This window comes from Arachis ipaensis, chromosome B4, assembly GCF_059453495.1.
Source record: "Arachis ipaensis isolate K30076 ecotype BB chromosome B4, ASM5945349v1, whole genome shotgun sequence".
Lineage (NCBI taxonomy): Eukaryota > Viridiplantae > Streptophyta > Magnoliopsida > Fabales > Fabaceae > Arachis > Arachis ipaensis.
This window is the reverse complement of record NC_142439.1, coordinates 134702933-134714295: the sequence shown is the minus strand read 5'-3', so window position 1 is coordinate 134714295 and position 11363 is coordinate 134702933. Positions and strand designations below refer to the sequence as shown.

The following is an 11363-nucleotide window of genomic DNA, read 5'->3' as shown; positions in this document are numbered from 1 at the left end:
AACACTTTTTTTACACTTACTTTTGTTTGAGGATAATTAAACTTTACATATAAGTTTTAATTAAACAAAGATATTAAAGGTTAAATTTATGATTGTTTCTTAGAAAAATAATTGTGATATATATAAATTTTAATTAAACGAAGATAACATTTTTTTGTTTAACATAAGCTAGGTGCAAGTTTGTGGTGTATTATATAAAGTTAATTGAGCTTAAATATAGTATCCAATTATTAGGATTTGAACATTTCGTAAATAATATAAATCTCTACATTAATTTAATGTATTTTTTCGTTAAGAGGGGTTATCATTGTATACTTAATTAGAAATTTAAATAGATAATAGATTTAATTAAATAAATATATAACACTAATTAAATAAGGTACCAAAAATATATTATTATACTTTTTATACAATTTACGTATATTGAATGAACAATTATAAATAGGATTTTAGAATTAAATGTTTGTTGCAAACTATTTTATTTAAATTATAAAATAATTATGGAATTATATTTTGTCAATTTTAAAAATATTTTAAATTGAATTATTACTTTGTAAGGAAGCTTAAAAAAAATGTGTTAGGGTTGGATTTTATTTTTAGTATTTTATGATTTTCTATTTTTAGAAGTTTGTAAAGAAAAAAAAAGTAAAATTAAGAAATTTTTTTTTTTTTTTTTATTTTTATTTTTTATTTTTTTTCTTCTCTTAATGAAATTTTGAAATAAAAAATATTTATAATTAAAACAAAAAATAAAAAATAAAATGAAATAAGTTTCCAAAGATGATAAAAGCATAAATTTCGTTGAAAGTTTCCAAAGATGATAAAAGCATAAATTTCGTTGAACTTTGATATAACGGCTTTAAGTTTGTTTAGATGTCATTTTCAAAAAAATATTTGTTTTAAAAAAAAAAGATATTTGTTTTAAAAAAATAGTACTATGTCTCTTTTTTTATCAATTTAATGTAAAAAAATTATTTTTTTTATCTTATTAATTTGATGTAGAAAGAAAATGATTTTTTTTATTTGATATATATTTTTATTTTTTGATATATTTTTATCTACTAACAATTGAATGAAAAAAATTCTATAAATATTTTGTTAACTTATTTTTTTTAAATTACTTTATAATAATTATTTTTATTTTCTAAAATATTAATTATATAGAGTATTATATTTGATATTTGAGTACATAAATATTTATTTTGAAACTAAATTAAATTATTAATTTTATCTAGTACAATATTATTTGTTTTGAATATTCTAGCTTTTCTACAAAGAATTGATTCCGTTGTCATTTGCGTCACGCAAATTATCTAAACATGACAATACTAACAAGTTTCTGTGTTTTTCTCTATGTCGTTCAATTTATGAGCAATATATAACAACTCCTCACAAATTCGCAACACTTATTACGCAATGAGCTCCATTACCACCCTCCTTCTTCTTCTACTACTTCTGGTGCTGCAAAATTACGAATTTGCCCATGGAGGAAAGCGCAAGGTGCACATCAGCGATGACCTTGATGACGTGTACGATGACGAAGAGGACGAGTCTTGGAAGGAATGGGGCAAGAAGAAGGAGCCATCTTTCCCGCCCGCCGATCTGTCGAAAATGGAACCGTCTCAGATCAAGGAGGAGATGATGAAGCGCCACACCGGTCCCGTCATCGGCTTCGTCAAGCTCCGCTTCGGACTTCGCCGTACTCCGGTCAGCCACATTTCCGTCTCTGGTTAAGGCTATTCTTATCTTGGTGCAAAATAGGGCTCCAATTTTTAGCTATGATTTTTATCAGGAAATTGGCTGTTTCTGCATGTTTATTGGTTTTTGATGAATTTCAGCTAGAATTTTGGTTACATTACTGATTTTGTCCGGTCAATTTCGTTTTCTTGAGTGAAATGTAAGCTGGAATTGGAGTTTAGTGAAAGTGACCTTCTAGAGTTTTAGTGCTGAGTTTTACGTTATTGTTAGGGTTTCTTTTTAATAAAATGAAATAAAATATGTTTTATTTTATTTTTTGAGTTGTGGTTGTGATTATTTCAAGCTGTGGTTTTTTGTGATGGATTTTGGTGGAGGATGATTGGCTCTTGCACATGTATTGTTTTTGCTCATACTTCATTTAAGGGGAGAAAGAAGTTAAAAAAATTAAGATATAGTTTGAGTTGAATTTGTGATTTAATGTGATCAATTGATTCTGGTGAATTTCAATGAGCACATTCGCTCATGGCCATTTATTAATTTTTGCATTTGAGCTCTAGTTGAGTTTAAGTTTTGGTTACTCTGTTGGATTAGGGTCCTTTAAGTTTAAAGTGAACAAACTTAGTAAAGTGATAAAGTGAGGAGTAACCGCTATTGGATTGATAACTTCTATTGCAATGGGTCTTATCATTGGGATTTGCTTCCCTTGCTATGTAGTCTTCAAGTGACTGCTGTAAAAGTGATGGGTAATTGAATTGTCGGCCGTCGAGCATGTTAAGGTTGCTTCAGCATTATGTTTGTTTTATCCATTCTGGAAACTGTGTTCTGGGATGGGGAATATGGATATCTCTGGTGCTTTTTTTTCTTTGGATAGTTTATGGTGCTTTCTTTTGGTGGAGCCTTATTTTCAACTTCTTCTTAGTAGTTTATTTGATTTATCAAGATGGTGTTTGATTATCAAATTGGTCCTTATTGGCAATTTTCTTTGTGATTGAAGAAAGAGTTTTTGGTTTGAACATTTTTCGTTAATGTTAATGCCCTTAACTGATTGCCATGCTTGATTTTAGGACATGGTAGCGGAAATCGCCATGAAATGGTCACAAGTTATGAGAACTGGAGGCATTGGTATAAGGTTCATGGGTGTTGATACAAGTACAATCATGTTCAACATGGAAAGCATCAAAGGCATGGATGAGGTACGCCTTTGCATTTTACCTTCTTTTCCCTCTACTTTGAAATTTTAAAGAATGAAGAATGGAAGCGGCTTGGCTTATCAATTTTGACAACAACCCTATCTATCTGCTATTATGTTCATCTCCTGCCTTCCCATTTTATGATTTACTATAAATCATGTTGAATTATGATCCTTGTACCTTGCTTTTATTCTCCTTTCATTCAAAAAGCAGTTTTAGATTCAGCCTTGAGATAATTGTTATTTGTTAGTGATGATTTTCTGCTGATATTACAGTTGAAGGACTTTATCTTTGACCAATCAGAGGCATATGAGATCAAAATCGGGAATGATGTTTTTCGAAGACCTGGAGATCCACCTTTAGAAGAGGTTCTTCAGAACCTTCAGAAAGAAAAAACCAAAGCGGATAATGCTGGTCAAGAGGAAAATGATGGGGATTTGAGAACAGAGTTGTAATTCATTTCTAGGGATATGATTGTCTTCCAAGGTTTAGTAACAGTTTTGTGAATTTTGTAGTTTGACATAAAAAAACACTTTCTTCCTCCTCATTTTAAGGTGATGAACTGCTTCTAAAGGATAATGTAGTAATCGCCTTTTCAGCATTTGTGTAAACCAAGAGAAACTCAAACTACTGCATTGATGAGACGAAAGAAACAAAGATATTCAAATTCCCCTTGGTGAAAAGTGAGTCCCCTAATAACCTATCAAACCATATATGACTATTCTACTTTATCTTATCCTATTCCTTCCTTTCGTTTCAAAATAACTATATTTTCACCGTTTTAGTACATTGAAAAATATATTTAGACACAGTTGTATAATTGTGTTTAGCAATGTTGATTTTTATCAAAGTTCAAGTGACATTTATGTTAAAATGGAGAATATACTACTATTTCTAATCACGAAAGATTTGAATGTTGATAATGCTAACTATATAAGATATGAACGAACTAATACATGATTAGAATTGTAAGTATTCAAATCTTTTATGGTTGGAAATGTAAAAAATTATAGTTTATTCTAAATTGGAGAGAAACATTACAATTATAAATATGATGATGCAAAAGCTTAGAGACAGAAGGAATTTACCATTGTTTTGCATTAATGGAATGTAATTAAATGAAATGATATAATACAATGATAGACAATCTAATGAAGTGGAACTACTATTTCAGCTTCTTACTGAAGTCAGACAGCTCAAGAAGTGTAATCCTGGGGCTAGCTGCTGCTTCATCTCTCTCTTTCTGAGTGTTGAACCCCCAATTAACTAATCCAAATCAACCAAATTTAGCAAATATGTTATTCTAAAACAAACAACAATACAGAAGATAGAAACTCCAAAATGTATAAGATTGAAGTTATAGGACAACTCTATGGTCACATGCACTAACATGATTCGATAGTGTAAATCTTCTTATAATTTTAGCTTATACATCAATAATTTCTGTTATATTCATACCATTGGATGATCTTAGTGTGAAAATAAACTTGGTGCACTAAAAGAGACACGGAGAAAGAAAATTGCTACCTAGATACAAATTCCAATTGTCCAACTCTGGTTCTTTAATGACATTTTTTAAGGTTGCAAGCCTATCTTCCACAAAGCTGCAATTTTAAAAAAAGAAAAATATTAACCTTAGTAATTTCTCTTAAACCATGTTAACATGCAAATACAATGTTCTTAATAACCTGAAAGGCAAAATCTTACTGTAGGGTCAGTCCTTGGTGCTCTGGCATCTTTTGAAGCTTCTTTAGCACTTCTACCTTAGGACTTCATAGAAAAAATAGTAATAAAAAGATTTTAAAAAACACTAACAAAACAAAGAAAGTACATTTGGTTGTTAACAAAATATGGGTGTCAAAATAGTGTCTGCTATAACATGATTTTGATATTCATACAAGATACTAACCCAGTTCCTAAACCATATATTCTTTCTGGTGGTAAAGTGATTCCAGCAAGCTCTTTCAGTAAAGCATCAGCAAAACGGCCCTATAGCCAGAGAAGGAAAAAAATGCAAAGTAAGAAGAGAACATAGCAATGTGAAATTTCATATAGGACTAGAATTATGTATTCTTAAGGATTATTACCTGTTTTGTGGTGACAATGTAAACTTTTGAGCTTGCAAATCTTAGTGCATCAGCAGTACCAGGATAGAATCTATAGGTATAAAAAATAAAACACAATCACCAATAAGCAAGAGTCCAAAAGTCAAAAACACAATCGCGCGCACATTTTTTCTAAAATCCGAATATCTAATCTCAGTTGTTCTTGTCTGGTGTTTCGAATGGTACGGATATACATGCATCAAACCTTAAGATCTTAACATAGTTTTCGACAGATAACTTCTATTAAATCTATACTGTTAGATAACTTCTATTAAGACATTCCCTTAATTGAACTACCTGTTTGCTCCCATCCAACCAGAGAAATCATTCTGCAACCAATCATCTCTGACCTTTCCAAAAAGATCTATCAGTTCATTTCTATTCTCATCCCATTCTTCCATCACAATAGGCTTTAATTTGATCCATGTCTCCAATATACCCTCAACTGTGAGCCCTTCTGCAACCTTTCAAGAAGAACTATGACATAAATCAAGTGATACTACACTTGTCAATTCATAATAAAAAGGTTAAATTACACTGACAGTTCTTCATTTAAGTTATAAAACGCCTGGTGTAAGCATGATATTACTAAATCTCAGAATAGGTTAGTGTAATTTAAGATGACAAAAATCAATGTAATTTTAGGCTTAATATATACAGACCGAAGATTTTCGAATTGATGGAACTCTGGTCTCAAGCAATAATCTCACAAGTAAGAGAGTCTCATATCCAGTTTCCACCACTGGCCTCACCTGACATGAAAATACTACAAGTTCATAAGAAAAGTAGTATAACTCAAATGTTTTATGAACACTGCAGAAATTGTGTTGAGATTTTAGCTTTGCAATCATTTCTTAAGTAGCAAACCAGTCATTGTTAAAACAAATAACTAACATTTGAACATCTATTCATTAATTTAACCAAGTGCTTCCTTCGTTTAATTTTATCTGTCACTGTCATTTTTTGGTTTACATACATTGATCCAATAATATGCCAAGAAGTTATAGTGACATAAAGAAAGACGAACGAGCACTTCGTAAACATAAATTAAGCATTGATAAGTGAGCATTGTTTGTTGAGAAGTGTAATTAATTAACAACTTAGAAGTTAATTATTTACTGTAATCATCTGTTGAACAATCCAATCTTCAACGGTTGGATCCACACCATCAAACAATGCTGGCCATCTCAACTTGGCTGCCTACAAATTTATCGAAGTGATCACAGCTTAAGTTTAATACATTATACATTATGACATTAGAATCTTATTGATATTTTCCACTAACTGGATAACATTAACAGAAAATTTGAAACATTAGTAAAAGAAGATAGAAATCCTAGAACTAGAAGAACATATATACAATGAAAATGTTGGAAATACTGGGTGTATTTCTCTTCAATTATTTTAAGAGAGAGGGAGGAAGAGAGAGCATGAACCTTGACGGCAGAGATAGCAGTCTCTCCACAAGTATCACACAGAACTCCATCAAAGTCTAATGCATAAAGATGACCCATTTTTCCTAAGTTCCTTTCAATCTTGCAATGTCTATCTATATGTATTTTATACCAAGATAATAATATAAATTTGCATGGTACACAATACCCGCCATCCAAAACAGGATTGAAAATCTTTGGGGCCTAGCTTCCATTAAAATTATGACACGTGAATGTCTATCATTTTTTTTTTGTTTATTTTTCATTTTTGTCTATTTAATAATAATGCCAATAGTTTCTTTCTTTTGTCATTTAATCTAAGTTTTTGTAAATGACACTTTTAATACACTTAACATGGTTGTAATTTTTATGAATTATGTCTGTTCTTTAAAAACTTATCTAAGTAAAAAAAATCGCCTTGATGCCCTTGAAAAGGTGCTATGCTTAGGTGGCTTAACAAATTCCAAACTAAACACACTTTAACAGTGTAAGATTACATTTTTTGGTTTGCATGTTAGATCTTTAAAGGAAAGGCCTATGGTAATATCTAAGTTTGAGTGAAAAGAGCTACCGTTACCTTATTAATTAAGCTCATCTACAGCATAAATGAATTTATTATAGACATGATATATAACTGAATATAATAATATTGTTTGATCTATATAGTCGACTTTATTTTGATGGAATTTGTTATTTAAGTTTTCGTGCATTACAATATAATTTTATCTATGCATTAATATTTTTACCATTTTGCATAACTTTGATGGAGACCAAACCTGCCTTCTAAGATGGAAGATGTGTAGTAAATCCTCGAAATATTTCAGTACCTTTTTTCAGCGTAGTATTACCACAAATAATATTTGCTTTCGAAATAGTCATTCACATATGACTATGAGTGGCGTCATATTTTTTGGAATCTTCCACATTGATCTTGCAGCTTCATTTGAGGCACATATTTCCTCTATTTATTTCCACATTGTGATAACTTAATATATTTAGCCACCCAAATAAAAGCAAACTCAGTTATATATGTGTAAACTCAACACATTGCCTTCATCCAAGAGTGTAGATCTATCTTTTCTTATTGAACATAACACTTACATAATGAAAACCAGTTTTGAGTTTCAATAATCAACTGTCAATTTATTGTGTGTATATATACTATATTACTATGTACTGAAAAAACATTTCTCTATATAACATTAGAGGATACAGTTACAGCAGCCATTTTAAATAGAAAGATTGTGGTCACAACAAACTGAATAAATGAGATGGTAACAAAATGTTCAGTTCAATGCTGACGCCTGAAAAAGTGAAAATTCAATGAAGGCAACAAACAATCATTTCAACTTCTTACTGAAGTCCGACAGCTCAAGAACTTGAATTCTGGGGATAGCCGCAGCTTCTTCTCTCTCTTTCTGAGTGTTGTAACCCCAGTTCCCTGATCCCAAAAACAATTACACTTATCAGGCACACTCGACCATACGTATCACGATGTCATGTAATATTTTCCCATGAGAGAATCCATTCCAATTATAAACTGGTTAAGAAATACAAAAGGAAGCTACCTAAATACAGATTCCATTGATCTAACTCAGGTTCTTTGATGACATTTTTTAAGGTAGCAAGCCGATCCTCAACAAAGCTGGTTAAAAGAGTTAATTTCATGTAAGCAATAATAGAGTTCCAGTAGAAATAACAATAACCAGAATGATGTATAATTAGTTCTAGTAGCACAATATCTTACTGAAGTGTGAGTCCTTGGTGCTCTAGTCTCTTTTGAAGCTGCTTCAGCACTTCCACCTTAGGCCTACCGGTAAAACCAAAGATGGTGCAAGGAAAGTGAATTTCCTTTCAAAAAATAAAGCAAGAGAAAAGAAAAGAAAAACAATAAAAAAAGAAAGAAACGTTAAAGCATCACTGGACATTATTTTAGACGAATATATACTACACTAACCCAGTTCCTAGACCATATATTCTTTCAGGTGGAATTGTCACCCCAGCAAGCTCTCGGAGTAAAGCATCGGCAAAACGGCTCTAAAATTACAAAAGAAATGATAAAGATACAAAATGAACAGGGGACATGATGTAAAATTGCAAAAGGTGCATAAGTCGTATTAGGACAACATTATCTTCCTTTCTCTCTTACTCTTTCATTCCAAAATAATTATCACCTTGAAAATTCGGTGCATTAAAAATTTTATATATTTACTTGCAATTTATATCAAGATACATTGACTTTCGAAAGTAAAAATATTATGGAATGGAGTATTTTTCATTAATACTTAGACAAAAGTTTCTGTTGACAGGATTATCATCCCCTAGTTAGGGTCAAAAAGAAGGTTGGATGCTGACCTGTTTTGTGGTGACAATGTACACTCTCGAGCTTGCAAATTTTAATGCATCAGAAACACCAGGATAGAATCTATAGACAAACATCACGAATTAGTAGTAGTAGATCTCCTTCATGTGATATAAATATGCTAAACTAATCACAGCTCAGAAGATTTAATTTGGTTACCTATTTGCACCGATCCAAGTAGCGAAATCCTGCTCCAACCATTCATCTCTAACCTTTCCAAAAAGATCTATCAAAGTTTCTCTATTCTCACTCCACTCTTCCATGATAACAGGCTTCAACTTGGACCAATTTTCCAATATACCCTCAACCGTGAGCCCCTCTGCAACCTTGCAAAAAAAAGTAGGCATCAGTCAAAAGCAGATGCAAATTCCACGGATAAATGCTAAAGATCAGAGATAAGACATTGTACTCACTGAAGACTTCCTGATGGAAGGTATTCTGGTCTCTAACAACAATCTCACAAGTAAAACATTTTCATATCCAGTTTCTACGACCGGTCGGACCTATAACACAGACAACTATGGAAGTTCATCTTCTAATGAAAATTGGTCTATTTATTCACCATATTCAAAGCAATGTTTTTGAAAGCTCAATATTTTTGAGTAAAATATTCACAACATCATATGCAAGTAACTAAATCTTTACAAAAAAAAAAATGATTAAAACCGGAAAATGTTCATATTTTGAGGGAATAAAACTTGATTAACAATAAAAAAAGGCAACAAAGTTAGCGAGAAACAGTGTGTTGTTTAATTAGCTTAGTTTTGGAACAATTTTATAATCAAAGTCCTACTGAAATCTTAGAGGAAAAATCAATTACTTCCTCAAAGAAGTGAGCTTGACACATGCATTGCACCTCATAATGGTACTCTTCTAAAACAACGAAATTTATTTGAAAGCAAAATAATTTTGTCTCTGATTCCCTTTCTATAATTTGAGGCCTCTGTTGTTATTTTCAAATCGTATAAGTTGATAAGCAGTTAACAGTTATTCAGAACCAAAACACATAACATCTAAATTATAAAGCAATTTAGCAAAAAACAAAGGCATAAACATAATAATTAACTAATTGATTAAAAAAATGCATAAGAAGTAAGTAGTGAATATGAGATTAATTACTGAATGCATCTGGTCAACAATCCAATCCTGAGTGGCCGAATCCACGCCATGAAACAAATAAGGCCATCTCACTTTCGCAGCCTGAAAGGTATCCTAGTTAATGAAAAAGTGAAAACTTGAAATGAAAAAACAAGAGAGAAAGGAGAGAGCATACTCCTTATGAGAATCATGTTTTGTTCTCTGACCTCTGAAATCAATAAATGCAGAGGTGAATGCCAATGCTGACCCAGCCTGAATTGCGGTTTTGATGCTCCGTTACGGGAAGGAAGTGTCCAAATGAGTGAAATCAATTCAGTATTGTAGATGAAATACGGGGCACTGGACGTGATACGATGAGTTCACTCCAATGGCAAAGTTGAAGAGATCACCACCAATGGCAGAGTTGAAGAGCTCACTACTCGGACCATCAAGGCTGCTGACGTCATGAGAGCTCATCCTAACCATGTCATCAAGAAATATTCATCCTCCAACCTCTTCATCGTTCCTCCCCACGCTGACTTCCATCGCGGCAACATCTACCTCCTCGTTCCCCTCCTTCCTCCTCCCAACCAACACGCTGCAGCAGCAGATCAGCAGCTCTCCACCCCCACTCACACAAGCACCAGCAGCAGCCGTCTTACTCTCTGGAGGCAGCTCTGGAGGCAGACGGCTGCTGCTGGTGCTTGTGTGAGTGGGGGTGGAGAGCTGCTGATCTGCTGCTGCAGCTTGTTGGTTGGGAGGAGAGGCAGGAGAACGAGGAAGTAGATGTTGCCGCTACGGAGGTCAGCGTGGAGAGGAACGATGAGGAGGTTGGAGGAAGAATATTTCTTGATGATATGGTTAGGATGAGCTCTCATGAAGTCAGCAGCCTTGATGGTGCGAGTAGTGAGCTCTTCAATTCTGCCATTGGATGATTGGAGTGAACTATTCGTATCACGTCCAATACCCCGCATAGTAGGATGCATGATATGCATCTCCTTATGCTCTTCATTATTAAAGCTAACGTTGGAGAAGAAGATGGGGTAAAAGTGGAAGTTTGTGTTATTATTTATGAGAAGAAGATGCAGACGTATATATAGAGAGTAGAGTCGAAGCAAATGATGAAATGGAAATGGGAATGGCCGAATGGGAATGGGAATGGAAATGGGAGCTTCATTCTGCTTTTCAAAGTTTTAAGAGAAGAAGATGGGGGTAAAGCTATAAGAGAGAATCTGCGCGCATTTGATGGCTAGGTTGGAGAAGAAGATGTAACCTTATACCTACAAGAAGATGTAACCTTTACATTTCAAATATTTATTGAAATAAATTACCAATTTTTTATTAGCCTTATAACTAATAAGTAATATACCTGAATATCACCATTTTTTGCTCTATTAATAAATTAATTTCTACTAATAAGTTAGCTAGCAATTTTTTAATTAAAAGAAAAGGGAAAAAAAAAAGAAAAAGAGTTAGCTAGGCACGAAGGTGAAAGAGA

At 32.7% G+C, this 11363-nt stretch overlaps 3 protein-coding genes across 4 annotated transcripts; 1 reads left to right on the top strand and 2 right to left on the bottom strand.

Moving 5' to 3' along the window:
- The first annotated feature begins 1286 nt into the window (after positions 1–1286).
- Positions 1287–3571, top strand: LOC107635098 (uncharacterized). Its single transcript, XM_088485589.1, has 3 exons — positions 1287–1707; positions 2763–2891; positions 3164–3571. Exons 1-3 carry the CDS (start codon positions 1417–1419, stop codon positions 3341–3343), a joined length of 600 nt encoding a protein of 199 aa, XP_088341715.1. The 5' UTR covers positions 1287–1416; the 3' UTR covers positions 3344–3571.
- A 277-nt stretch (positions 3572–3848) lies between these two features.
- LOC107635099 (uncharacterized) lies at positions 3849–6577 on the bottom strand. Of its 2 annotated transcripts, none has more exons than XM_016338470.3 (9): positions 6430–6577; positions 6113–6193; positions 5656–5745; positions 5291–5457; positions 4976–5045; positions 4798–4877; positions 4596–4658; positions 4416–4492; positions 3849–4154 (listed from the first exon to the last, which is right to left on the bottom strand). In XM_016338470.3, the coding sequence occupies exons 1-9, from the start codon at positions 6505–6507 to the stop codon at positions 4054–4056; spliced, it is 807 nt and encodes a 268-aa protein (XP_016193956.2). In that variant the 5' UTR covers positions 6508–6577; the 3' UTR covers positions 3849–4053. The 2 variants fall into 2 exon arrangements, 1 of the variants encoding a protein (XP_016193956.2); XR_002361839.2 differs by having other exon boundaries at positions 4117–4154; positions 4577–4658.
- Positions 6578–7675: 1098 nt separating this feature from the next.
- Positions 7676–9982, bottom strand: LOC107635100 (uncharacterized). Its single transcript, XM_088484560.1, has 8 exons — positions 9908–9982; positions 9202–9291; positions 8948–9114; positions 8782–8851; positions 8384–8463; positions 8174–8236; positions 7995–8071; positions 7676–7867 (listed from the first exon to the last, which is right to left on the bottom strand). The coding sequence occupies exons 1-8, from the start codon at positions 9914–9916 to the stop codon at positions 7767–7769; spliced, it is 657 nt and encodes a 218-aa protein (XP_088340686.1). The 5' UTR covers positions 9917–9982; the 3' UTR covers positions 7676–7766.
- Between the last annotated feature and the right edge of the window lie 1381 nt (positions 9983–11363).

Excerpts from the sequence above, each read along its gene's own strand:
- LOC107635098 (XM_088485589.1), top strand. The coding sequence starts at position 1,417 with ATGAGCTCCATTACCACCCTCCTTCTTCTTCTACTACTTCTGGTGCTG. Across the intron at positions 1,708-2,762 it reads TCGGACTTCGCCGTACTCCG|GACATGGTAGCGGAAATCGC; the intron begins GTCAGCCACATT and ends GCTTGATTTTAG. Across the intron at positions 2,892-3,163 it reads GCATCAAAGGCATGGATGAG|TTGAAGGACTTTATCTTTGA; the intron begins GTACGCCTTTGC and ends CTGATATTACAG.
- LOC107635099 (XM_016338470.3), bottom strand. The coding sequence starts at position 6,507 with ATGGGTCATCTTTATGCATTAGACTTTGATGGAGTTCTGTGTGATACT. Across the intron at positions 5,458-5,655 it reads CATCAATTCGAAAATCTTCG|GTTGCAGAAGGGCTCACAGT; the intron begins GTCTGTATATAT and ends TCTTCTTGAAAG. Across the intron at positions 5,046-5,290 it reads GGTTGGATGGGAGCAAACAG|ATTCTATCCTGGTACTGCTG; the intron begins GTAGTTCAATTA and ends TTATACCTATAG.
- LOC107635100 (XM_088484560.1), bottom strand. Across the intron at positions 8,237-8,383 it reads ATATATGGTCTAGGAACTGG|GCCTAAGGTGGAAGTGCTGA; the intron begins GTTAGTGTAGTA and ends TTTTACCGGTAG. Across the intron at positions 8,072-8,173 it reads CACCAAGGACTCACACTTCA|CTTTGTTGAGGATCGGCTTG; the intron begins GTAAGATATTGT and ends TCTTTTAACCAG.